This window comes from Motacilla alba, chromosome 1 (assembly GCF_015832195.1).
Source record: "Motacilla alba alba isolate MOTALB_02 chromosome 1, Motacilla_alba_V1.0_pri, whole genome shotgun sequence".
In the NCBI taxonomy this organism is placed as follows: domain Eukaryota; kingdom Metazoa; phylum Chordata; class Aves; order Passeriformes; family Motacillidae; genus Motacilla; species Motacilla alba.
The window spans coordinates 34,590,612-34,618,215 of NC_052016.1; the positions used below are offsets into that span (position 1 = coordinate 34,590,612).

The window sequence follows — 27,604 nt, forward strand, 5'->3', positions numbered from 1 at the left end:
TGTTTTATAGCTGATTAGTCTGCCTAATCTTGTCATTCCATTCCATTTCATTCCACGAAAAACATTATTAAGATTCTGTTGAAACGCCACTTAATTTATTGATCCCCAAATTATATGAAATACAGAAAAAAAAAATCTTAACACATGTTGTGTTTCTGTTCTAGCCCATACAATTCAAGAGGGAAATAATAAATCCATGCTGATCACTCCAAATCATCTTTATGTTCTTCATGTGTGTGACAATGTCTTCCAGGCTTAGTTGCCTTGAAGCATCCCTTCTGATGGATGCAGGTGAGGCTGACTGGCCAGTAGCTCTGTGGACGTCACTTCTTACCCATAAATGTGAATATTAAGTGGTGGTCAAACACGGGAATAGATTGCACAGAGAGGTTGTGCATTCTCCACCAGTGAAAACATTCAAAATCCATCTGGATAGGGTCCTAGGCAACCTGCTCCAGCTGACCCTCCTTGAGCAGGGGGTTGGATGAGATATCTCCAAAGGCCCGTCCAGGCTCAGTGATTCTGTGATTTAGCCTAAACAACTTCTTTAGTTGCAGTATAAATCTTGACTATAAATCTTATGTAACATGAAGTATAGATGTACTTCATTAATATTTTAGCAACTGTATTCATTGTCATGTAACTATGAAACATGGAAACACGATGAATTGTTTTTGCATAAAGGTCCTAGGGTGACTTCCTCCCAAACTTGCTCTAAACCAGGACAATAAACATGGGGCATAAAGACAATGAATTAAGCCTGGAAGAATGAGCATTAAAAGCATTCAGTGTTTTCTCAGCTACCTTTCTGGGTTCATGACGTTACCCAGTGCATGTCTTTACCTGGCCTTTACTCCAAGGAGATTCCAGCTGAAAGACATAACAAGAACCAAAAGAAATGTCAAAAAGCAAAAGACATCCATACCACTGTATTTGCTACATGATGCATGTACAGCTGGATGGTACCTGCATACCAGCAGCTTTTTACTCATGAACTGTTCTCAGAGGCATCTGAAGAGGTGTTCAAAGAGCTCTTCTACTTCAGAGAGGCAGCGTGAAAATACCAAGGGATTTGCTTGAAAATTTAGCAGCTAGTGTTCAACATCCTGGTGATGAATGAAAGATGAGAAGGAAAATGGAAAATATTTCCTTTCAATGAGAAGTTGAAGCAGCTTGTATTTCATCCAACAGAAAAAGGGGACTAAAAAAATTTGAATTCACAGCATATGCATTAAAAGGCATTTTGTTTCCTGCTGATTCAGATAGTGGGGCCACGGTGTGAACTATTATTGGATTACAGCTCACCACTGTGTCCTGCAGCAAGGCATTGTCCGGTCCCAAGAGTCAAGCTCTTCTCTCCTGTGAGCAAAAGACGTCACGGGTGACTGAGGCAGATCCTTTCTGATGTATTTGTGCCCCTCCTGTTGCAACAACCTGTTGCTTTTCACAGTGATGCACCCTGCTTCTAAATTGACCAATTTCTCCTCCTATGTTCATCAGCTAAAATGCATCAGTGATGTACCAATTAATAAATATCCTCATTCACTTCTGTCTCTGTGATCCCACCTTGCCCAGCTTGCATTTGTTCTTTGCTTGTTAACCCTTTAAACAGTGCTATATTGGACAGGAGCTCTTTAGAGCAGCTGTCTTTGTTTATCTGATAGTGTACTACTTAGTACCAGGAGAATTAATCTCTTTTTTGAACCTTTCATCACAATATAGCAAAATAAAGCAATAATGTTTATACTTTTTTTTATCACTGCCAACAGCATTGTGTTAAAAAAGTCTCTTTTTAATAACATGTACTTTCCTGTAGAGTGGCTCTTATGAAATATGTCCTTGTCATTTTTCTGGGACTGTTCAGCAGGAGATGCCAGACAGGTTAATTATTATCATTTATTTGTGCAGGAAAGATCATAAAAGTTGTCTGCAGCAGAAAGCACACACTCCTTGTTGCCAAAAAGCAGATGCTGCATGAATAGAAGCTGGAGGAGCCACCTGCTCACGTTGCTGTGATGTTTCTGCCTGCAAGCTAGAACCACCACTCTTAGAAGTCAGCAGAAATTTAGTCACATTGCTTTGTTCTGTCCTTCCCCACTCTGGTGCTAATTTTGGACAGCCACTGAATTTGTGATCTGACCTTTTATTCAGCAAGGGTAGGACAGGACAGTCCATCAAACCAAGCAGCAGAACAAGCCACAGCAGAACAAGCCTCAGGAAAAGCAGATGGTATCAGACAGAAAGATAGAAGCTCTGACCACAGTCATAGCCTTCACAGCTACTGGGCATCCTTGTCCTTTAAACAATTTTTAACCCAAAGCCAGCAGTGCATTTCCACTGTGTAAACATTAACTTTCAGGTCAAAGGGAACGTAGATGTGCATGGGTTAATCACCCACTGTTTCCCTTCATGCTCCTCCTATTCAAAAATAGGATTGAATTTTAAGTTGGTTTGCTCACACAGTGCAGACTGCATTTTGATCTAGTCAAGAAAGAGCGTATGTTTTTATTTATGAACTTGTCTTGTGTTCAACATCTTTTTGAGAGAAGTCCGTGGTGGTATGCTGAGAATAAACCTCCCTGTGCAATTTCAGTAGGTATGGAACCAGCATTTCTGGGCACGGGTAAGGCCAAGGGGCCCAACAAGCTGTACCTCAGCAATACAATGCCAAAGTAGGAAAAAGAAAACACATTTCTGTATTTGATGGTATTTGCAGCAGGTGTTGGCTAGACAGCTGAACTGCCAAAGTTAGATTTCACAGTCTCTTTGCTGCCACAGAGAGCTCTGAATATCTAAACTACCTTCCTTACAAGCATGCCGGGGACTTGTCCTCAAAGCTGTGCTAAAGCATGCCTTTCCCAAAGCAACTAATGCTACTCTGAAAAACTCTAAACATTGACAAATCCGCTTTTTTTTTCTCCTAACTCTTTCAGGCATCATCACTCTCACTGTTAGGGAGCTGCATCTCATTTCAAGATCCATTTAGAGTCATATCCTGAGCATTGCTGTTCATTGCAGCTTTGCCTGCACAACTGGAAATCCCTTATGCTGCTCACATGGCCACTGTTAGTGACAGAGACGCTTCCTAATTTCTCCTTGGTGGCCTCATGTACCATAAAGAAATATATTTTCCACACTTACTGATCAGATGTCAGAATAAAAACAGTGGCACAAGGGGATAATAAATACTAAGAATAATACTTTTAGCTTCATGTCACAGGCCCTCACTAGATGGGAGAGCTTTGCCTTTGCTACTTGAAATTAAAGACTGGAACTGCTTTAATTTTCTTCCCCTCTTCCACCTGAAAACGATGTGATGTTTTTTTTCCTAAAATCCCTGTGTGTCTGAGGACCTAACACAGAGTGCTGCAGCAAAGCACACCCTAAGGAAAGCTTTACCTCTGCACACTTCCTGGTAACTTGCCAGCCAGTGACAGGTTCATCAATAATGATAATGGCTTTTTGTCGAAGCAAACTGGTGCACTAAGCCACACACTTGCTCAACCCTACAAAGGAATCAAAGTAACCAGCACCCTCGTAAGGACAGTGAGACAGAAACATGACTTCTAACAAGAGGAACTGACTAACAAAAGGAATAGAAGGATTAAGCTCCCTTTGCTGAAAAGCAGAAGCAGGTTTTCAATCAGTGAAAACTGTCACCTTGTTATCCACTGAGAAATGAGAATTCAAACCCTGACTTCACCCTAGCTGACTGATACTGACTGCAGGCTACGACACAGCAGTTCATCTCTCATTTTTGACAAATGGAGCATATTGCAGCTGCCTCTGCAAAAATAATCAATAATGAAAATTGTATTGAGGTTGCACCCAAAATCCCCTTACTGGATAGGTTTCACACGCTTAATAAGCCAGTGGCATCCTTGCTAAGTTTTCCATGTTAAGGACATACTCACATTCATTCTGATGATCCCCCCAGCCAGCAAAGTGGTTGGTCATAGATCAACCAGAAAGCTCTGCCAAGCCCCTTGGGAACAGGGAAGGCTCATGGTTTATTTGCTCTACATTTCACCTGCATGTGCATGGGAGGTCCAACACATCTCACGTGTACCTGCACCAGCCACCTTCACTGACACCTCTGGAACACAGCAGCTGGGCACGTATTTCTGCCTGGGAAATAATACAGAGACACGGAGTAGCTTGAATCTAAAGGGACTGGGTAACAATGTTTTGATGTGAAATGTGTGTGCCTGTGATACAAACCACAGACAGACAGGACCAGAGATGAAGGAAAACAGAGAAACAGCATTTCAGTGGTACAGCAAGAGAGACAATGCATGGCACAGAGAAACAGAGAGAAAAATGGGAAAAAAAGGGAAACCAGAGAGCCGAGCAGGAAACACAAAGAGGAGTCTTGTGACTTGTGATACAGAGGGGTCAGACAAATGGGGCAAATGGGGAGAGAAAGAGGGATAGTATTTGTGGCAGACAGAGGCAAGACAGACAGAAGGGTCACAGGGCATGGAAGAGGTGTTTGTGTGTGCAGAGAAAAGGAAGGTGAATCACATGAAACAAGTGTGACATAGAAAATTTGTCTGGTGTCACATCCCTAAGCTTGCAAGTGAACCATTTTTGGACAGCTGAAACAGGTAAGGTGAAAAAGCAACGTAACTAACTCCAGCTGCTCACATACTCCTGGTTCTGACAAGAAGCTGGAACTCCCTGCACAAATAAATGCAACATCATCCCCATGCACAACTCCATTACACATCACCTTGTCCTAAGAAGGAAAAAATATACCTAATTGTGGTTACCTGCTGAGACCTAAACAAACAAGATACTCATTCTGGGCTAGAAGCCTACTTTAAAACATGCAGACAGGTGAGCTGCAACTAGGGGTTTGGCCACTAAAGGTGAAGGAGGGAATAGCACTACAGCTTGCTTGTTCTGCTCTGCAGTTCCTTAGGAACCTGAGGGAGTGCAGATCTGTTACCCTAAGACTGCACCTGACCTTGAGAAAACAATTCCAGCTTTCATTGTCAAAGGATCAGAGACAGACACCGGTGCTGTCAGGAGCTGCGCAGCTCAGACATGTGTTCTTTATTATGAGTATTTTGGTGCCTTGTTTCTTCTAGTTGTAAACTAACAACCTATTTCACACAAGCACCTAAAAACTTACTGCACTCACCTTTAGAACTGCTCCCAGACCTTTCTGGAAATGGCCTAAGGAAAAGGAAAAGCAAAGTGTCCGTCTTTTTAGTAAGTTTGACTGGTGCCCCCAGCTGTCACTTTTGTGCCTGATTAGTGGCAGTAGGCAGGTTTCCATTTATTTCCAAGCAGCTGCCAGAACAGCTGCAGGCAGACGTAATCCAGAGACTGCAGAACTCTGCTCCCTGTCAATTTCACACCAGCATTTTACTTTCTTCTATCCCCATTTATTATTAATCTCTATTTACATCTAACTCCAGCTCTTAGTTAGCCTTTGCCAGAGGCTTAACCATTCGAGGTGACTGTGAGGAAGGTGTGGAAAGAAGGAACTGCCATGGATCAGGCTTTTACCACTCCATGGAATTCCAGCAAGGTGAGAAACCGTGCAAAGCTTGGGCTATTTAGAAAAACAAGACCCTGTACAGGAGATCAGAGCAGATCAAGTCTCCTTTATCCTTAGTGCTAACTATGTAAAGGAAACATCTGTATCACAGAACTTTCCTCCCAATCATTCTCAGTTCCTACTTTTTACACTGCTTTATATCCCTTCTAAATTTCTATCCATTCTAATTCAGAGGATGTTCTTACATTCCATGTTTTCTGAATCCACTAAGTCCTCAGGATCAGTAGGACCACGTCACATTTGTTCCAAATAAGCACTGTATAAAAACATACTTTTTCCATCAGTTTTCAATTAATTGCTTTTTAATTTAATATAAAAAACAAGACCACAATCAATTATGAAAAGATAAACAGGAGAACCTGATTTACTTTGTCCCCTCCAAAGTAAACAATTTTAATTTAAGCAGCAGAACTAACACCAGTTGTTTTCTACTAATGATTTTCTTTTTAAGGCTTCAAATCTTTTTTTCGTATCTTGCCCATTGCTTTTATCCCTTTTGGATAGGGATGAACAGTGTGCTCTAGGTGAAATAACACTCCATTCATTTAATGAAGGCATTCCATTGTTTTCCAGACCACTCCTTACACATCGTTATATTTTGCTCACTTGTTTCGGTCACTTTACTCTAGATGAGAGGCTCACTCAAAGTCATCTTTCCTTTAGAGGTAAAATGAATGCAAATCATTGCAAAGACTGTCCATAAGTTTTCCAAATGGAGACAAGGATGTCACATATACATGCTGTGTATGATGAAGTTTCCCACAGCAGTGAGAGGCATTTAACTTATTGCACACTTTCCCAAGATGTTCCCATAGATCCAGATGGTCTGCCATCCTAAGCAATACTCTAGGCTCCCGATTAGGTTTTTGGAAAACCTTTCCCAAGTCTTTTCCAACAACAGAAGCTTCAGCAGGATGAATATCATTTTACTCTGCTTGACAGAAGCATTACTGTCTTTGAGCATCCAATGGGAACGGGAATGTCTTTAGGAACTCGGAGAAGTTGTCTTCCACTTCTTCAGTGCTCAGTCATAATGAAGGCTCTTCAGTGTTCCTCCTCCAAACCTCTTCCTTTCAGAGAAGCCAGGAATCTAGAGGCAGGGAAGACAAGTTGCCATGTCAGAATCAGCAGGAACTCCCTCTAGCCCACACTGTTACCAAACCAACTGCAGCATCTTCCACGCCATCTCCAGAATCAGGGCCACAGTGCTTCAGCTGACTGCTAGAGGAGCACCTCTAACTAAACACTGCACAACTAAACTATGGCTCATCTGTTCTGGGGGCCTCCTTAAAACTTTTTGGCAAGAGAAATTGAAAGCCTCAATCCTAACACAGTTAATGACAGATTTCAAAGACAGATTTCAAAGCAGATTCAAGTGCATTCAAGAATTTCTCCTCCATTCATTTTTAAAACTATAAAACAATATAAACCAAGTCCTATCAAAGAGCTGTTGAGGCTTTATGCCTTCAAAGCCAGGCAGCAGCACTTCAGTGGCAGTTGAAAGTACAGTTTTATCAATGAAAGCTTAAAGAAAATCATTGGGATAGAAATGGCTGCAACAATACAAAGGATTAGCACTCCTGCTTTTGCAGCCCATCTGCAGACACTGCTTACACAGTGACAATTGATGCTTACAAAGAAAATCGACTTGAAGCCATCAGAAGCTTCTCTGGCCTTAACAGCATTTCAGACAGATTTTCAATCCAATGCAACTGTGAATCCCCAAAGGAAAGTGATGTACTACTTTCTGATATTGCATATCTGCCTTATTGGCATCATAAAACAGGCCAGAATAACTTTTACCTTACTCACTACAAACAAGCAGAAGCAGCACACCCTGTAGACACATCCTCCCAGAACAATTCCATACATTCATAGGAAATAGTCTATTAAAATGGAGGGAGTCAACCAAGCCCTACAAATCATGCCAGAAGAACATGGGCATGTATGGATAGTGTGGGACAAAAACATAATCTACAATTCACAGCAGATTGCTCAGGTTACACACTTCACTGGTAAGCAGCAAGCTGAAGAGCTTTCCCAAAATAAAAGTCCACTAAAACCTCCACAAATTAAATTCACTTGGGGTTTTCAGGCCCAAAACTCAAATATGCAAGGTATTCACTAAGGTAGTGGTTTATTAATTTCTGAAAAGCAATCATCTCTAAGGATGAAATCAGGCAGATTTTGTACAAAGGTTCACCTCATGAAAACTGCTTCGGGAATTTAAAGAGGAAAAATGCAATCATTATAACGAAAAAGTACCTGAACACCAAAGGTAAAAAGTTATCTGCTTTAGCATTTTTTACATCAAAGTCACTAATTAAGAGTAAAAATTATTTATTTATCACATATCTGATTGAAGTCATAGCTATGAACAATTTGAAACTTATCATTCTTTTCATCCTCAAGAAGTTTTTAACAGAAATACCTCAAAACACGAATGATCGTAGCGACCTATTGTAGAAAACCCACAAACACATTGGTAAGAGTTACATTTAGTAGACAAGTTCAAATGATAATATTAAGAGGTTGTATTGAAGTCTCCATTTCCAATTTGGATTTTGCCTCTTTAAACATGACTGTTTGCTGTTTAAGATTTGTTGAGCTTTTGAGCTCCTGTCAGGGAAGTAGACAGTCATCAGCAGGCTGCAATCTTTGGCACACAGCCAAAAGGAACGTATAGTTAATCCCTGGCTAGCCACTAAATAGGATCAAATGATAAAAATAAAAATCTTACATCATGCATCAAAGACAACCAGCACACAAGCAGGTTTCTGCATTAAGATATTATTCCCATGAAAGGGAAACTTCCTTTCATCAGAACATGGGGAGGACTGGGGGAGAGGGGGAAGGAAAAAACGTATCATGCAGAACCAAAAGAGGCAAAAGCAAATTTATTTTCAAAAGGCACTACACCAGCGCTCAAAGAAAGGAAGCATTTTGTAATCTGTGACTATTTCCCCCCCACACCCCAGGGGCTTTCAGCACAGCTACCTCTAACAACGTACAAGTGTGACTGTACTTCAGAGATGCTTTTCATGGTAATTTGCAACACCTTTACATACGGTAAATGCAACTTCACCACTCCCTGCATGGCAGACTGCACGCGGGGAGGTGGGGGGCACAAAAGCTGAAGTGGCCTGCCCAAACCAGAAGTAATTTTGCTAGTACTTCCCCAACTGGCTGAAAACAGTCAATTCAGTCTTTAGGAATGAATTACAAGCAGATATCATACTGCCATTTTCCTTGTGGCTCCACTGAGTCTCTGGAAACTACCTGTATTAAATGTAAAATCTCATTCCAGATGAACAAAAAAATTCTTTCATTGACCTTCAAGATAGCATCTATGGCCTTAATCTGCAACCAAGCAGCCTGAAGCTGACAGAGCTGTAAGAAATTCATATTTGCCCATTTTGCCTCATTCTTCCAATTTCTACTATGTTAGCACGCTTAAGTATTTCACTGCCAATCACTTTCCAGACAAATACTTCAGCTGACAAAAGTCAGCCATTCTTCTGTCTAGCCTTAACAGCTGTGCTCCCACAGATACAAGAATTAAATTACCAGCACAGATTGTCATTTAGGTTGCATGAAACTTGTGTTTTAAAGAGGACTATGTCAGCAGTTCCCATTACACAGGGAGAAATGAAACAAAAGAGAAGGAAAAGTGACAAACCTGATTGCCATCTCTTGAGAAGTATCTCTTCTCTATGACCTGGGAACAACAGAGAATGATCTTAGCTTGCACAGCACATGCATAACCTCGGACTGCAACCAACACTTCACACGTGAGCACTGAAACTCAGGGCTAACTGGGACAAGGTCTGACCCCACATCTCTGCTCCAGTCCTACTGCCGTAGTGCAATGATCTAGCACACAACAGCAGTTGCCACCTACAGCCACTCTTAGACAAGCTGTCTAAGCTGTCTAATCATCCTCAACACAGCCCTCCTGGGTAATGGAGGTGATGGTTTGTGTGTCTCCCACTTCAGACTCAGTTACTCCCATTCCCTCTGCAGGGATACTGGTTCCTACTACTGCACAGTAGCCCCACTACACTATTTTGCCCAGAGGATGCTTAAAACAGAACATTTCTTCTCTCATTTGCACAGGACCTTAATGGTCTCTTTTTCAGGAAGGGAGAATAATATTTTTAATTAATTTCTTAATTCCTAAAGGTTGCTTTAACTAGGATCAACAGAGCTAACCAGTCTTGCATCTCCCCACGTTACTACCTCAGAAAGCTGCAACCCCTCTGGCCTGCCAGACAACTTCAAATGCATTAAGCAGAGTGTCTTTGCACATTTGTGAGTTCTTTTTCACTGCTCTAAGCAGATCAGGAACTAAATCTTCAAGCAGATCAGCTAAGTCCTGTAGGGTTCCATAAGCAGATCAATCTTTGGCCCTCCCACACCTGGCTTGAAGCAACTCAAGAGAGTGGAATGTGAAAGGAGCAGCTTAAACTGTTGCTCATGCTCAAATCCCAGCACTTGATGCAGAGGACAATAAAACATCATTTCATTGACTTACCTTATCAAAAAACCTGCTTAGTTTGACAGCATTGGATGAACCTGCAGCCAGATAACGAGGATTGGTGCAGTCCTAGAACACCCAAAAGACAACAACAAACCAAGCACAAGGAAATCAGTGCAAAGAAGCCAAATACAAGGAAATGAACATACCCTTTCCCTTGACACACACCATCAACAAGGGAAAACAATGGATCTACTGATTTCTGCTCCACAGTCACTTCAGAGAAAAGACCAACTGCTCTGTGAATCTACTGCAGAATTCTAAGCAACCCCCCATATGCTCCACATATTACTTCCATCACCAGCTATACAGTCAGGCAGGGATTTGTACAGGCTACACTTGAGATTGGGAGTGTGTACAAGCATTCATACAGCACACGTATATTTTTATACCCATAGATCTATATAAAGTCATCTTCATGTTTAATTCAAAGACAGTCTATGTCAGAGCTATGAACAAGAAAAAGAAAATTTAACTCCCAGCCAACAATTCAAAGCTTAAGGGACTTTATCTAATACCCCTTACATCAGCCTAGAGTGAAACAAAGATATCTGGTTCATCAAGCAAGGGGCAGAGCCAACAGAAACGTGAATGACTGGCACTACCAGAAAAATCTCCAAAAGCCCAAGTTTTGTTTCTACATCTTTACTTACTAAAAATTGGACTCACTCCCATATGAAAGAAAAACAACAGTGATTACAAGGATACTAACCAAATTTATCTCTTCAGCATTGAAATCCTCAGCCAAGAATGCTGTTCTGGTCAAAACTTCATTCCTCTTAGTTTCTGGGATCTGATCCAGTTTCGTTCCTATTACCAGCAGTGGGATCTGGTTATCACCAAACTGTTCACGGTCATAGTCACTGATGAGGGAAAGAAAGACAATCCTGAATGAGGCAATGGCCATATAAGTGGGCACAAGCACAACATCACCTCCCCTGTGCCTCTCAAAAACCAGTAATTTATTTATTAACAGTCATTTAATCTAAGTTAAAATGTGCAACATCTTTAAATTAATGAAGGGCTCCTGCATCTAAGTCACTAGATAGGAATCCAAGCTTCAATCACTCTCCTTAGCTAGGATAATCACTTGCCTGTCATTTTTACCTAAACCAATCTTTCTAGCAAGTAATATTACAACCAACAGCAACAACTTGAGCAAGGAACTGCTAGTGGCTGAACATCTGTCCTTGACAGAAGTTAAATTTCTGAAAATTAAAACCGTTGTGAAGAACCTGTCTGTGGAGACACTGGAGAATTTTGCAGTTTATGCAATGTAAATCCTCTTTCCCATCTCCTACATTTCTACAGAACTGTTCTGTGTACCAGAACAGACAGATAAACAATTGATATTTTTCCCACAAAAAGCTACTCCTTATTATTGCCTTCCTGCTCATGAGGTTTAGCAATAATTTTAAAACCTCTTTGACTAGATGGGTGACAGGAGCACAGAGGTACAGGAGGAAATCCTTGACAAGGTGCTGGAGAGCTAATTATGAACATGCTGTTTAAGCAGAGTTTTCTAATCTCTTTCAGCCACGCTCCTAAAATAATTCCCCCATCACCCAAACGAAAGATGGATGAAGTGAACTTCCTCAGTTTTGGTGCATGGAGGGAATGCCTCTTTGCTCAGACGCATTATTCCATGACATTTCCTGTACAGTGGCATCTCTCAGTACAGACAGAGAAGTCTTGTAACTGGGACTGGACCCACTCTCACAGTGGCCTCAGACAAATAAAGGATGCAGTAAACATCTTTTCCCTTAGAGCAAGGTCTCTGCTACCCAGTTTGGGAATCTGCTGTCAGAATTGCCTGATATTGCCTGGCAGTATAAAAGAAAGAAACCAACAGTCAACTTTCTTTGATATTCCTCATTTTTTTCTTTTTTTCCTTCTCCCAAGTTTAACCACATCTACTTTCCTGTGGAGACCAAGTATCCTTAGGAACAAAAACTTCTACAACTGCTTGAAATTACCACGTCTGAGCTCTGCATGTTTGTTTTTCACTCACCCATTTGTCACGAGAACTCCTGTTGGAGCAACATCTCTGTTGAGTGCTTCCAAAGACCAGCGATACAAATTCTGGGATGATTTCTTGTTGGTCAAGTCATGCACTAAAATTATCCCTAGAGTGAAAGACAAGACAGCAAGATGCCATTTAAAGATACATATTCTCTTCCTTATCTTACCAAAATGACACCCACATGTTCCCAGATATCTGAGAACGAAGGGATGTATAACCAGTTCAGTTACAGTGAATAAGTAAGGCTGAAAATATCAGTATGCAACAGGTTTTTTAAAGCTGCTTATCAAGAACTGGATAAGAGCTAAGAGAAAAATCACATGAAAGCAGGAAACAAACAACCATCTCAGGCTTTAATCTGCAAAAGGCTTGCAGGCATTCACTGATTCCGTCTACTTCTCATGATACTGAAATTCAATATTACTGCAGCAGAAAATTTAGCCTTTCTCTGGTAAACATAATTATTTTTTATCACACAATCTCTAAAGTCTGAAGGCTTTTTCTTTGTTTCAAAAGAGTTCAGAGAGAACTACTGCTTTCCTGCATTTTCAAGAATTGATGCTATATATTTGGGGAGGTATCCAAAGGGGAAACAGATACGAACAAAATTTCATAGTCCACTAAATGGCTGGTAAAAGCATGAATTAGTAAGACTTATTGTACTTAAGATTAGGTTTCTAGCATTTTTCATTACCATGAGCCTTCAAAATGTAAATTCTGAGACAGAGTCAAGCTTCCTAGCTGTGCTATTAACAGACACCCACTTCTGATAACCACAGTTCCTAACTCAATTACCAACTCCTACTAGCAAATTTCTTCTATTTATTCACACCTTCTGCAATATGTGGAATGTTCCCACTTCCTCCAGACTTCAAACTATCATCAATTCAGGGACAAAATGGATGATATCCCTTATCTGCATTAGGATTCATTCTCAAAACACTTCACAGCCTACAGGTGGAAAAAACTCACTAATTTAGTCTTTCACCATAACTTCCAGAGGTGCCACCCACTGCTATGAACGAACCACATTTCCACAAACATTTTCCACTACCCCACATGACTGTGCACAGACTCTCCCACGAGAGTTCCCGGCAAATCACAGCTATAGCCCTATTTCAAAGCATTTATCTCAGTAACATTATAAAAAGGCAACTCTGCTGCGTGTCCACCCCCAGTGTAGAGAGAAAATGCCTGATACAACATAACTTGGCCTACAGCAACAGATCCAGAGGTACTGCTGCACAGCCTGTGAGAAACACTCTCCGCCTCCACACACTCTCCCTCAGTTATGTCTTTGATTGGTCAGTTTTCTTATCTGCTTAACCTAAAACCTGCACAGTTAGCTGCACCAGCAGAAAAAGACTGCCAACATCCAAAAAGAGCCGGCAGGACCAACGACTACTCAAAGAAATGCTCCTCCCACAACAAGGTCTGCAAGCCAAAGCCTTACAGCCCAGTCACTGTCCTCAGCTATCACAGTCCCCACACCAGGTGGAGAGTCAGCAAAGGTCATCTGTGGATAATCCAAAACCAAACTGTACCAGCTTGGTCAACAACCCGGCAGCCTGCACAGCTGCTGCCAGAACCACACACTGACCGGCTTTCAGACCACTGCAAGCCCAGAAAGCACAAGCAGTCAGGCAGAAGGAATGCATTCATCTTCTCTTCTTAAATCAGGTCCAGCAGAGGCAATTTGTGAGACAAGCTCTAATGGAGAAATTATTCTAATGAAAGAAACAAGACCCAAGGTTAACTACCAAAGTCAACACTCTTCATATGCAAGCTGTCTAATTAGTATCTTTTGGGCAGTGGAGATAAATAACTCCATTTTAATGTCATCAATTATAATTCAGATGCACAAGTCCAACACTTCATTTCCTAATGGGCTGTTCTAAGGTATTTCCAAGTCTGACCCATACTCCTTGGCACACTGTAGATTTGGTTTCAAAAAAAAAGAAATCAATTTTTTTTTCATATACCAAAGAGGCTTGCTTTGAGGGCACAACTCAACTCAATTCTCTACACAGAAATCTGGTTAACAGTATAAGCAAGAGGTACCTAACAGAGTTTTCCCCCTGAGAAAGGAGGAAGAAATAACTAGTTATTCACAGGCCAAAAATGTTTATTGTGTGGCTTAACATCTCATTGAAAAGTCTTCAAATGAGTGGGAATAAGCAAAGAGAATCAAACAGAACACTAGAGCCAGATTTTTAGAAGCAGTTCTTAGTCTGATACACCTCTACTTTTAGTGAACCTGGGACGACAAAAAGTAACAATTGAAATACTGTACTGTTATGTTTATAATCTCTTATTTGCTCTTGTTAGAGACACAGATGAACTAATAGGCCTTAAATACAGTATCTCAAGAGAAGGCACAAAATACTACTTTCTACATGCAGCAAGTTGCAAGATTCAACTCTTAAAAATAAGTTGGTAAGCTAAATGAGCAGAGCCAAGATGGTTATCAGCAAATGTGAATTTAATGGGACACAGTTCAGATTCGCCACAGTAGGATGTAACTACCAAAGTTCATAAAAACTGAAACAATCATTTTTCTGCTGTAAGTTTTACAACTGAACAGACAAGAAAATTTAAAACATAAAAAAATCTTTAAAAATTTAAATCATATTTCTGCAGTATATCAGACCCAGAAAAGTGAAGGCAACCACTGCACCTTCAAAGCCTCCCTTCTGTGCCAGCTGCACAAGACTGAAGGGAAAGGCTGATAGAGCTCATCTGCACAGGTTTGCCTGAAATACCTGCTGTTCACAACTGAATCCATAAAATTCTGCCTACAAATGGTATCAGGTTTGTTCCTGTATAAATCAGAAAGGAGAACAATGTAGCCCTCAGGCAGGCTGCCTGGAACTCTGCTCCAGAAGCAAGGGACAGCTCCTTACAGAAACAGTAGTAAAACCACATTTACACCAAGCAAACTTACCATTCAGCAAATTATAGAACACAGCTCGTGTGCTTTTCACACTGGTGGCACTGCCCACAGAACCTCCAACATCCCACAGCTCAATGTAATAGGTCTTCTCCTCCGGGGTTCCCTCTTTGTAGTCATGGATCTGATAAAAAATTCACATCGTACATAACCACAGCACCATGTCACAGGAGTTAATCTGCGTGGCACTTACACTTTCAGATGGATTATTGCACCTCGATAGAAATTTGGAAATTCTCATGGTGACACTATTTCAGACCTCTCAAGTGGAAGAGAGATGGAACGAGTCAAGCAGCAGCCACTGGACACCACAGAGATGGAGATTACCATCTCATGTGAGAGGGAGCCTGGTGAGTAAACGGGGAGCATCTCTGTGTTAACAAACCCAACATCTCATGATGTGCTCAGACACAGAGTTTTGCCAAAGCAAACGGAAAAATTAAGGTCTTGACTTCTTACAGTTGTTAAAAACCACACGGCAGCACTGCAAGAATATTAACACAGATGACAGACCTGGATTCCAGTTGACCTCATCTTTTTCCTACCCAAACTCTGACATCTCAGCTGAATTAATCAACAACTTCTGCCCTCAGATCTGCTGAGTAGTTTTGCTCCACAATCAAACAGGACTGCTATGTACGTCTCCTCAGATTTTGGAAATACATTACTAACTTAGGGCAAGGCATTTCAAGGAGAATGCAGCAAAGAGTGATGAAGGAAACAAGCATTTATCAATGTCCCATGAGGGCTGTAGCCTGGGCCAAAGAACTGCTGGATGGGCATCCTCATTCTTCTCAAAGCAGGTCCTGCAGCAAGTAGTCAGGAGGAGCAGCAACCTGCTGGTCACAACTGTCCCCAAAAACCACGAAATAAACTCTCTAACCCACTTAGGTTAGGAAATCATCACGAATTTATTCAGCACTGAGGTACATGAGCAGCACTTCACCAAACATGTGCATCAGTAACCAAAACTTACAACTGTTTATACATTTTGGCAAACAAAGGAATTAGTGCTCACTGGCTTACAAGTGATGCAGTTCTCTTCATTAATTAGTATTCAATCTTCTATTGGTTACTGATTTCTCACTTTCCATGCTAAGTAGCCCACATTTTCAGCCTTTTTAATTATCTTTTTCCCAGGTAGGGGCAGTCTTATTAATTGTCTTTGTTAGTTTCTTATTCAACTCTGCTTCCTGTAACATATCTTTGTGATTTATGAATTCTGCATTCTTGGTGTCCAGGTCTCAACAATAAATTTCTCTTGTCAATTTCCTTACCCATGTCCAAGAGCACTGAAGCACGCCAGGCCCTAAATTTTAATTTGTTTTTCTAACACATGAGCATCATCCAGAGCTTTCCTGTGCTCCCGGCAACCTAAATGAGTGAACTACTTTTCACCACTGTGTTTGGCTGACAATTTGGCTGTTCCTTGTCTGTTTCCCAAGGAACCGGCCACCCTGTGACTTGTAACACGCCAGTGGCCGCTGCAGCAGGGAGCAGAGCTACGAGTGACAAATGTCTTCTCTGATTGTGACAACCTTGGAAGGTCAAAACTTGCTTGCAAAAGTGCTTGGCTCACATTTGACGCTACTTGCATCAGAAGATTAAGCCCTCAGCAAAACACATGATCAAAGTACACCTCTTTCTGGGGCGGTAAGTAATTACAATAAAGATTCAAGGGCCTTCCCTTACACGTCAGGCTCAGGGCCACCAAGAGGCCGTGCACGTCACCTACTCGCACATCCACGGAGCAGCCCACTGTCCAGGACGGGTTTCCCAGCACCTGGTTGTGGCACAAGAGGTGAACGAGGGACGATTTCCCGACACCTGCAAGTGCACAGAGAGAGAGAACAACTCCTGGGAGGCGGTGCCAGGGCTACAGGTGGCGAGGCCGGGAGCAGCACTGAGCGAACGCAGGCAGCCCCGGCCCCTCAGCGGGTAACGGGGAGGAAGGCGAGGAGCAGATCGCCAAGGAGAGGCCCCAGGACACACGGCCTGGGGACGCGGACTCACCGGAGTCGCCCAGCACCAGCACCTTGACCCTGTCCAGAGCCGCCATCTTTGCCCTGCGTAGCAACAACGCCCGGTACCGGGGCTCCCGCCAATCGCGGCACGTGTTCTTCCCGCTCCTCTCAACCTATTGGCTGTCTGCTCCGGCGGCCTGCGCGGTTCTCACTTCTGATTGGCTTGACCCCGGTGAGGGCGGGAAGGCGCTGTTCTGTGCGGGCAGGCGATTGGCTCGTTTCCGTGTCGCTCGGCCCGCCGGGCGGCGCGCGGGCAGGGAGGGGGGCGGTGCGGCGCACGCGCCGGCGGTGACGGCAGAGGCGCGCGCGCGGCGGTGACGCGGGTGGCGGAGCCGCTGGAAGCGCCGCCCGGAGCCGGGAAGAGCTGGAAGCGGCGCCAGGTCAGTGCCGGCCCCGGGGAGCGGGGTGGTGCCTGCGGCCCGCGGAGGCCCCCGGCCCGGCGCTTGGGTGCCGCAGAGCGGCCCGCGGGGCTCTTCCCGCACGTTGTGCCCGTCTGGGCCCCTTCCTCGCCTTGGCTCTTTCCCACCGTTTGCTGTTCCTCCTGCGGTGTTTGTTGAGGCTTCTTCTTTGTTTTGTTTTGTCTTTTTTTTTTTTTTTCCCCAAGAGGTTCTGCTGACCTCCTCTTGTCCTACAGAATCCTCCACAGTTCGGTGTTTAAACCTCAACACATAAAAGGGGTAGGGAATGGGAAGCTGTGCAGGCGGCCCAGGGATTCTCCCCTCTGACTGGCGTCCAGGCTCCCTGTGCTGCTGCAGTCCGGGAGGTCTGTGTCGGCTGTGATTTGGAGGGGGATTGCAGGGTTGTGGGCATCTGAGGAGGAGCTGACTGGCAAAGCGAGCTCATTCCTGTTTGCCGGGTTTGAGCCAACCAGCCAGCTGTGTCACCATTCAGTGTTCCAGGTCAGCGAGGTGAGGTTTTTTTCCTTCTTTTTCGTTGTTTTGTGGGGATTTTTTTTTTCTTTTTTTCTTTTTTTCCTTCTTTTTGTGTGTATTACGTTTCTTCTGGCCTCAGGAGCGTGCTGGTTCCCCAAGAAGGAGGCGAACATCACATCTCATAGTGGCACCGAGCTGTTGTTAAATGGGTCTAGCTGTTAGGCCTGTGCCATTCCAAGCAGCTCACAATGAACAAGGAGGATCAGCATTCTGGAAAGGGTGTTCAGCTATGCACAGCTAAGATGCATTTTCCTGAAGTCTAGGTAGCTTAATATTTTTCATCCACAAAAGGTGGAGTTTTTTCTTTCATCTTTTCCAGTTCAGTGGCATCCTCTCTTGTGTGCTGGTTCTGTTGCTCGTCAGAGGTCGCCACCAACTCATTCAACTGTTGAAAAACATAACAAAAAGGGAAAAAACAAAGTGATCAGTTTGGTGCACAAGATGGTGTTGTAAGGGCAGAGCCATGTGCCTGGGAGGAGTAGCACATCCTTTCAGGCAGGAATGAGGCTTGATGGGAATTGCATTCCTGCCTTTCACTTCCTGTGACATACAGCTCACTTTCTCACAGGATGCTTTAAGGGATTCTTCTGAACAAGAAACTGTGTTAATTAAAGCTAATCTGGTGTCTTGTTACTTAGTTTCTTTGTTTCTTTATTATTTTTATCCACAGTATATACTCACTTACTTGCACTCTGATGCACAAAACTGTACTGAACCCAATACTTCCATAATTTTTCGTTGTCTTTCTGCAATACAATACCCAAGAGGCAATATTGCTCATCTGACCTATCATGATGAAAAGTGTGGTGTTCCAGGTCTTATTGAATCCACAATGTGAAAAAGCAATTGTTACTTTTTTCCTGTCAGAAATGTAGAAAGGAATGTTCCCTGTGCTTTGGTGTAATCATGACTTCCTAGGCTTGATATGTGAGAGAAATTATTTTACTTTCTTCCCTTCAAAGAAGCCCTCAAAACCTTACAACTACACTATGTGAGGGCTGATGCTTATGCATCTCCAAAATAACACGTATTCTCCTGGTAGGTTCAGATCAGAGTGTAAATTGTTAGAAGTTCTGATATCCATAATTAAAATTTCCTAATAGTATCACATTACAGTTAGGTTAATTTGCTGCCATGTGGGCAAAGCTCCCCTACATCCTTAGCCATGGATTCTTTTCTCTGTTTTGTGTTGGCTCTAGTCTGGTAACATAAATGATTCAATTCTTGAACTTTTCCCCTTTGATCTCTCTGAAATGCCCCACTTTTTTTTTTTTTTGGCATGTTAGTTTTTCACTTTTTATCAATTGATTGTTGTTGCTACATGAATAATGAACTGCCAGAATTAGGACAGAAGGGTGGGCCTTGTGGCTAAAGGCAAGGAAGGAAAAGAAAGACTTCCTTAGGGGAGGGAAGATGTAATTTGACGTAAGCTGCAACAGGAAATTTCATCCATTTGCGTACGTGCACACAGGTGGTCCTTTAATTTCCTGACACCTTGCTATTGTTTATGCCGCATTAAGATTATAAAAGTGATTGAGAATTACATCCTGAGCCTGAATTGTTCAATTTCTGCCTGGTGTGGTCAAACCTTGTGGCCTTATTACATCTGGCTCTGTGTATTTTTACTTGTGAAATTAGGGGAAAACGCCCTCATTTCAGCCAGGCCCCTCAGCCTTTCTGTGTGCAGCTGCAGCACAACTTCTCATCCTGAGTGAAGAAAACCCTTTGATACCTGTGGCCTCCTGATTTCAGTTTATGGAAACCCAACAAGAAGATGGGATTTCAGTGAAGGCAGATTGTTCTTTTCTGCCCTCATACTTCAAGGCAGGTCTTGCAATGAATATACACTTATGTCTCATCAAGGTGTAGTGCAGGAGGAAGGCTGAGCAGCAGTGTTCATGAACTCTCCAGGGAATGAAACCCAGTGAGCTCTTGATAAAATGTCAGAAGATTTTATTTTGCAACTGATGTGGGATAAAGGCAGTTCTGGGCTCACTACAGAGAAATGCAAGTGAAAACAGGACTTGAAAGTGGAAGATTCTGTGCCCTTTTCTGGAAGGGATGAATAGTGTCTGAGGTTACGTTGTACAGACATTGAAAATCTTGATGACATGTTTTCCCACTGTAGTTCTGAAACTTATGCCTTCCCTTCCTGTTCTCAGGAAGATTCAGGATTGCTTGTCTTAGCTTAACCTCATCATCTTCTGAAAAGCAGAATTTTAAATCTGCTTAGAGTGAGAGACTGCAAAACTGGGGTCTGGTGTTTGCAAGTGACAGCAGCAGCAGGATATGGCATGCGCTGGCTCCAGGAAGCCTGTTGTACCTGCCACATTCACGGGAGAGGGGTTTCTCTTACTATAACCTGATTTTGATTTTACCTGAAGAAGCTATGTCAGTGGTATAAGCAAGTAATGTTTTTTCCCCCTTTCTTAAAAATGTTGTGTCAGAAGCTTGCAGAAGTATTTTCTAAGCTGGTTTCAAAGATTTAGTGGGAAAGAGCACTAATTAAATAGATGTGGGGAAAAATAGGAGCACCTGTGCAAGTGTGTCTGATAGCCTAGGTTCACAGCCAAATGTGCAACTCCAAGTTTTCCTCCAGAAAAGATCTGGGGTGTTACAAAAGCTTTGTATATCTATATGAATGTGAAGGGTAGTCTGCTTCCTTTTTAAAGATCCTGCTTTTAAAGGTCCTCTGTCAAATATATGAATAGTGACACCATTGAATTTCCTGGGTAAAATTAATGTAAGTCTCAGAAGTCACATGTTGAAACACGATGATCAACATTTGCAGTATTGGATAAAAATTCATATTAATTCACTGGCTGATGTAGGTTTTCATATTTTCTATAACTATTTTCATCTACATTGTGGCTTCTAGGTTACCACCCTTCTAGCACTTTTTTCCTCAGTTTGAGTCAGGAAAAGCACGAAGGAAAACAGATCTAACTTCATTAGCATAATTCCTGTTAGAGTTCATTGGAATTGAAAACTCTTGAAATTGTTGTATGTTGAAAAGAACAATTCAGTTGCTTTGATGTTGTATCAGGAAAGACCTGAAAGTGGAGGTGTTTGCTCAGTTCAATTTCTGGCTTCTGTGTGGTCTCTGATCCCATCATACTGAAGGGTTTTTTGCAGTCACGTGTTCTCCCCCTGACATCCTTTCTGCCATCTCTGGTTATGCTGAAGGCCTCATACATTTTACTATGCCTTAGGTACAGTCTTGCAGAAGGTATCCTTATTTTCTTCACCTAGCAGTTCTGATTGTGTTGTGTAACTGTAAGTCTTTTTTTCCAGCATTGCCTTTTATAGACACATCAATATTAATTCTTTCAATTACAGCAATTTTAAAAACGCAACAGATGTGTATTTAGGTTTGCTGTCCTACTGTGTTAACACAGACAGGTCTGCTTTCCTCCTGTACCCATAATACTGAATTGTATTAATGTGATTACCCAGAACAATTCCCCACCAACTGTCTCTTTTAATAAAGTCCATGTTTAAATTTGGAAATTCTTCTTTTGGCTGTTTCTGAATATGATGCTGTCCAGTGTGCCTTATTATTGATGCTGTAGGTGCTTACTGGCATAGCTGAGAATGTTGGCTATTGTATTTTTTTTTCCCCTGAAAATGTTCCTTGATGTTCATAAATTATTAAGGTCAGTTCAGACATTATTGTGAAACAGATGCACGTCCATTAAAACCTTGTTAAAGCTGTTACCATATTTCTTTGCACATGTAATTAATTCAGGTTTGACTTACTGCTCCAGGGGAAGGTGAAATCATTGCTAAAGGATGCAGTGGTAAAGTCCCCTGGGTTTGAGTTTTGTGAGCTGAATCTGTGTCCTTTTTGCCTGGTGAAAGATGGTAAGAATTTACAGTTCAGAGATTAAAAGCCTTGGATTCTTCATGGACCACACATCAGCTTGGCCTGGTGAGATCTGGCAGTGGTATGCACTTGCTTTTGGTTTTTTTTTCCTTCAGAGATGGCGCTGGTCAGTTTTTTTGTTGCACCCAAAGACTGTCTTCTGCAGGATTTAGAACCTAAAGTGTGTTAATCCACCTTTTGAAGTGGAGGATAACAGGAAAGAATGGTTTCTTGTGTTTTCAGAATGCTTTCCATATTGTATTTCCATATATCCCCACCTGGAAGAAAACAGTATCACAGTCAAGATGCCCTCTATTGCCTGAGGACACAGAACATTTGGACATCACTCAAAATCTCCAGCAGAAGAAACTGTGTTAAAACTCCTACTCCCATTAGATGAAAAAGAATATTTTCTAGTGATTGACACTAAGAAATATTATTGCATCTCTGAATGTTGCTGAAAACCCTAAGATTTGGTTTTATTTATTGGTCCCTTGTAGGTCTCTGTTTAAGCTGTTTGAGTGCATTATTCAGGAAATTGTACTTTAAACCTGTTTTGGAAGTATCTGTGGAAATCTGCAGCTGTCTTATCAGAGTAGAGAAAGTGCTTTCCATCAGCTCTCAGATGAGGTGTCCAGAGTAAGATGTGCTTATTTAAAAGCACTTCTCTCCTTTTTTTTATTTCAATTGATATCTGAAGGTCACTGTGCCCCTGCAAGTTGCATCACCAAGTTTTCTGCAAGGAAGTTGTAGGGAAAGTGTTGAGGAGAGAAAGTTGTCTGCTCTTCAAATCAGCACTTAACAAGCTTTTGACTTTAAAAAATTGACTTTTTAACTATCCTGGGGTGCCAAGTTTTATTTAAAATTGATCTGTACATTTATTCTTTACTGTGCTTTAACTCTGAGTAAGATTTAATCAATTTGAATAAATCAAGGCTTCCCTCCATCTTCTGCATTGGCATTGTTTTATAGTGTCAGTATGTTGCTGACAGATACATTCAAAACCAAGATTTGTCTTTAGGTGACTGAAAGACTGAAAAAATACCAATAGAATGATGTTGATCTTCAGAGACAATATCCTGTGACAGTATTTGGATTTAGTCTGACTTAGAGATTCCAAAATACTGCATGGCTAACTCTTGGTAGGGCATCATTGCAAACACTTTTACCTTCAATGCAAAGCTCTGTGAATCTCTCCTTTGTGTGAGATGAGTCGCTGTGTCTCTGGCGTGCAAGAGAAACCTGGCTGACTCTAGAAGTACTTGTTTCATGGTTAATTCGTGATGTGATAGATGTGTTTTAATTGAATTTCCTTAAAGGGAAGCTGTAGCTGGACATCCAGGCATTGTTTGCTGGGAGCTGTTCTCAGCCTGCACACCAGTAGTCAACAAATGTCATTCAGTTAATTTCAATTTAAGCACTGCAAATACCATTTGGCTCTAAGTTAGAGGAAAAGAAAGGGAAGTGTTCTAAAAGAACACTTAAGCAGGGAAGTGTTCTAAAAGAAAACCATGAAGGTGGTGTTTTTCTTATCCAGCAGGCAGAAAAGACAGGATGATCTTAATTTAGTTGCTGAGAAGCTTCACATTCCACAGCCTAATTGCTTTGCAGTGGTACTGGCCATAACCCTTGAGAGGAACATCCCTCCTCAGTGGCAGCAGAGGGTAGGGGTGGAAGAGAAGTAAAGCTTCAGTGGGTAATGCTGCACTTTTTTGAAAGGACACTGTTTATCGTAAGAAAAAAAAATCCAAGAAGACTACTGTGATAAATGATCACAGATCTTTGAGAAGTCTTAGCTGATGGAAATGAGTCAGCAGCTGCTTGCTTACATACTGAGTTGGTGATCTCAGAGGGATGTCTTAGTGTGGGGAACGGACAAAAGTTGTGTAATGGTGTGTGTGAAAAGGCCTATCAGTGGTTTTATGACAGTGATGAAAAAAATAGGATACTCATCCAGATCCTTTCTTCTGCTGTCACTTTCTGCTTTATTTGTACTGGGGAGATAAATATACAGTGTGTGAAGCGTCTAATGGAAGTGAAATTTAGGATTGGCAGAGTTTTACAATTTAATTTATTAGTTCACAGATAAAAATTGCATAGCAGTGATAAAAAAACATAAATTAGGGTGAGGGGGAAGTTTCTTCAGTGGAAGGAACCTTTTGCTCATGAAATGGTTCCTCATGTCCTAAACTAGCATGGAAAACTCCTACCTAAAACGATTGAAATTCAGAGTCTTATCTGATGTTAGCTGGAAGTGCAACCTTCTGAATGGCTGTTTCAAAAGCACCTCTAATACTTTGTTCTTCTCTTGAATCACTGGTGTTGTCTGAGCTGAATCTGGCAGGGGTGACAATGTGAGGAATTCCTTGCATGTGATTTTATGTATGTTGCCATGTATGCCATAGTCATGACCATTTGTGCCATTTGATATTATGGTGAAGAAAAGTGAAGTGAAAATAGAATACTTAGAAATTATTGTCTTGCCACAGGCAGCCTGGTAAATGGTGGCGAGTAACTCAAAGGATACTTCATGGAATACTTTCTTCTTTAAACACATCATCACTTCATATTTGGTATGTCTTGACTTTTGCTTCATTTATTATGCTATATTATTCATGGGCTTTTAAGGCCTGAATGTGGGACTTCAAATGAAGATTCAGTCCTTTGTAAGGACCTCTGTGCTCATACAAGAACAAGGCTGAAGCAGTTTGTGATGTAGGAATTGGTAGTGCTAATGGTTTTCATGCTGCAGATAGTTGACTGAGATCTGTTCATGAGCAGGGATCTGTTCTCATGGTGCAGCTGGGAACTTTTGCTTGAATGCATACCAGCCTGTACAGCAAGCTGTCCTCATAGTGCATCTCTGCCCAGGGGTGGCTGAGGTGTTAAACCAGACAGGGCTGCTTACAATGGCATCAAGTGATGTCAGCTCAGGCCCTCAGACTCCACTCTTGGGCTGTCTTAGGACCTTTCTTGCTGTAGCCATTTTCTGTTTTTTCCAAGTTACAGGTCTCAGCTATCCCAGAGCTGTCTTCTAGAGGACAGCTTTCTTACTCAAGCTGTGTTGGCTGTGACTGAATACAAATGAAATCTGCTGTACATTTTGGTACTAATTTCTTGCGTGCTTTTAAAAAAGTTTTACTTTGTTTTGAATGAGAGGTACCATTTCCTATTTCTGTAGCATTAATGACACCTAAGGAGACAGTACAAGGCTTGGGAAAGGGAAATGGAAAAAACCCCATCCCTTTTCTTACCTATAAGTAAGATAAATAGGAACTTCAGAATTTAAAAGACTAGCTAAGAATCCATCTGCCTTTTTTTCCTTGCAGTATACATGAAGCTCATGATCTGGACCTGCTATGACTGACCCAGACGTCCTCACTGAGGTCCCAGCAGCTCTCAAGCGCCTTGCCAAATATGTGGTGCGTGGCTTTTATGGAATCGAGCATGCTTTGGCTCTGGACATCCTCATCAGGAACCCCTGCGTGAAGGAGGAGGACATGCTGGAGCTCCTGAAGTTTGACAGGAAGCAGCTGAGGGCTGTCCTCAACACCCTCAAGGGTGACAAGTTCATCAAATGCAGGATGAGGGTCGAGACCGCTCCCGATGGCAAGACCACGCGCCATAACTATTACTTCATCAACTACCGCCTGCTTGTCAACGTGGTCAAGTACAAGCTGGACCACATGCGCCGCAGGATCGAGACCGACGAGAGAGACTCCACCAACCGCGCCTCTTTCAAATGCCCCATCTGCTTCAGCACTTTCACAGATTTGGAGGCCAACCAGCTGTTTGACCCCAGGACAGGTAAGGGTACGGCTAGCAGAGTGCTCTTGCTGTGGTTCTAAATGCTGGATTTTAAGGAGACAGAGCCTTAGGAAAATTCTCTTTGAGTTTGGCCAGAGCTAGAGGGCACTCTGTTTCTGCAGGTGATAAATGTTTGAGCAAAATACAGAAGGAGTGTATACAGATTTATACAGACAAAGAGGAATCTTGGTGAAATGCTTTTGAGTGACAAGCAGTAGAGACACGGAAGTCTTATTGCAAGGGTGAATAAGGCAATCTGTCCTTGTTGGAAGCTGATGGCTTTTCAGTATAACCTGGTCTCGCCAGTAAACTTTAAGACTTTCAGATAGTTAGCAGAGAGGGCATATGTAGAGCTGATTTTATTTGGTCATGCAAGAAGTGAGTTGTTACTGTTTAATATTCTCTAGCCTAGTGCATTGTACTGCACAACCTTGTTTCCCGGTGCAAGGCAGTCTCACACAAGTTAAAAGAAATTAATTATGGTCTTGTCTGTGGTTGGGAGTAAACAAGATTCTTATTCATGTATAAGTCTCAGTGGAAGCGTGTATCTGTCTCATGCATATGAAATGAAAGTCTTTCTTGGGTGTCATTGTCTACTTTCTGCTTCTGTGCCAGGGAATAAAAAAGGAAGAACACCTGCACCCAATGAGACTCTGTTTTGCTAGTCTAATCTGGGATTATTGTGGGGGGAAGGCAGGGAGGTTAGGTGTTAGTTTACTTTTTAGTTTTTTTCTTTGGAATTCTGTGTCCTGATTTTACTTTTTCAGAGAAGCAAGAGGACAGAAGTTAGGAGAGCTCTCAGATACGTTGAAGTATGATGTTTTGTGTCAGTTAACATAATGAGAAACTGTAAATTTGACTGTTTAACAACATTGAAGCTTTTAATCTAGAGTTACTGGTGTTTAATCTGCTAAGTGCAAACACCCAAGAAAAGTTCAGCCTCTCATTTTCCATTTTTCCTGCCTCCAAAGTTAAAAGGCTGTCAAACTTCTTTTACTTGAGCAACCATGAAGACATTACTTAGTACTAGAGAAGCAGAATCCACTAGGTCAACTAACGGTTGTTGATGAAATCCAGTGCAGCTCACTGAGTAGAAATTGCTTCCTTGTAGAGCACCAAACCAGCAGTGCCAGCACAGAATTTCTGTGCTCACCACTGAGTGTAGAAACTCTACGTGCCCTCCACGTTTAATAATGATCTGTGGTGTCTATGGTTGTTTGTGTTGGCTGAAGGGAAATGGTGCTTTTGCAGTTTGCATTGGTAAGGAAAGAGTAGAGAACCTGTGCAGAGAACACACGCAGTGGACAGTGTGAGACACTGATCCCAAGGGGATCTGTAGCACTTAGCAAAGGCCTGTGGCCATTTCCTCCCAGCCTGTGTGGGCAGCGAGTTCTGAGAGCAGAGAACTGCCTGTCAAGGAGGTGCTGAAAATAATAATGCTGGGATTTGGCTTTGATACCAAGGCCTGTGCTCCAGGAACTGATAAGGTCAACCAAGGGTCTGCCTGCAGTACAGACACTGGCTGTGTCCACAATGTGAAATCCTTCACTGGCACATGGAGTGTTTTATGTTCTGATGGAGGAAAATGCTGAGTGCTGTTTTCTCAGCAATTCCTATGAGTTCTGTCAGTATTTGTGCAAATAACAAGATGGTCAGTTTACCTCCACTTACTTTCAGTAAAAACATACCTGCCTAGAATTTATGTATATTCTGTTTCTCTTTATATTATTTTTAAGTCACTGATAGTTTTATCTAGATTGTGCACAATGATACTGTTGTATGTCTGCTTCATATTGCAGTGGAATGTGCTGTCTCCATGTTTCCTGCTGCTCCGAATTCTATATTAGAAAAGACCTGAAAGACCCCATGGTCTTTCACAGAGGAAGCTTGAGAGGTC

General features: G+C 42.1%; 2 protein-coding genes across 4 annotated transcripts in view; one reads left to right on the top strand and one right to left on the bottom strand.

Annotated features, from left to right (window-relative positions):
* Positions 1–5,853: 5,853 nt before the first annotated feature.
* Positions 5,854–17,251, bottom strand: RABL3 (RAB, member of RAS oncogene family like 3). Its single transcript, XM_038136045.1, has 8 exons — positions 17,093–17,251; positions 16,815–16,906; positions 15,074–15,203; positions 12,118–12,232; positions 10,819–10,969; positions 10,104–10,175; positions 9,249–9,287; positions 5,854–6,659 (listed from the first exon to the last, which is right to left on the bottom strand). Exons 1-8 carry the CDS (start codon positions 17,136–17,138, stop codon positions 6,594–6,596), a joined length of 711 nt encoding a protein of 236 aa, XP_037991973.1. The 5' UTR covers positions 17,139–17,251; the 3' UTR covers positions 5,854–6,593.
* Positions 17,252–17,349: 98 nt separating this feature from the next.
* The window catches only part of GTF2E1 (general transcription factor IIE subunit 1), a 49,495-nt gene continuing 39,240 nt past the window's right edge, over positions 17,350–27,604 (top strand). The window contains exons 1-3 of one of the 3 annotated variants that reach the window (XM_038136023.1): positions 17,388–17,483; positions 24,390–24,473; positions 25,230–25,707. In XM_038136023.1, the coding sequence (XP_037991951.1) occupies positions 25,260–25,707 (448 nt within the window). In that variant the 5' untranslated portion in view covers positions 17,388–17,483; positions 24,390–24,473; positions 25,230–25,259. Of the gene's footprint in view, positions 18,012–24,389; positions 24,474–25,229; positions 25,708–27,604 lie in introns of all 3 variants that reach the window. The other 2 variants (XM_038136012.1, XM_038136034.1) reach the window with 2 other exon arrangements.

Excerpts from the sequence above, each read along its gene's own strand:
- RABL3 (XM_038136045.1), bottom strand. The coding sequence starts at position 17,138 with ATGGCGGCTCTGGACAGGGTCAAGGTGCTGGTGCTGGGCGACTCCG. Across the intron at positions 12,233-15,073 it reads GTTCTATAATTTGCTGAATG|GGATAATTTTAGTGCATGAC; the intron begins GTAAGTTTGCTT and ends CTTTCACTCTAG. Across the intron at positions 9,288-10,103 it reads TAAGCAGGTTTTTTGATAAG|GTCATAGAGAAGAGATACTT; the intron begins GTAAGTCAATGA and ends TGTTGTTCCCAG.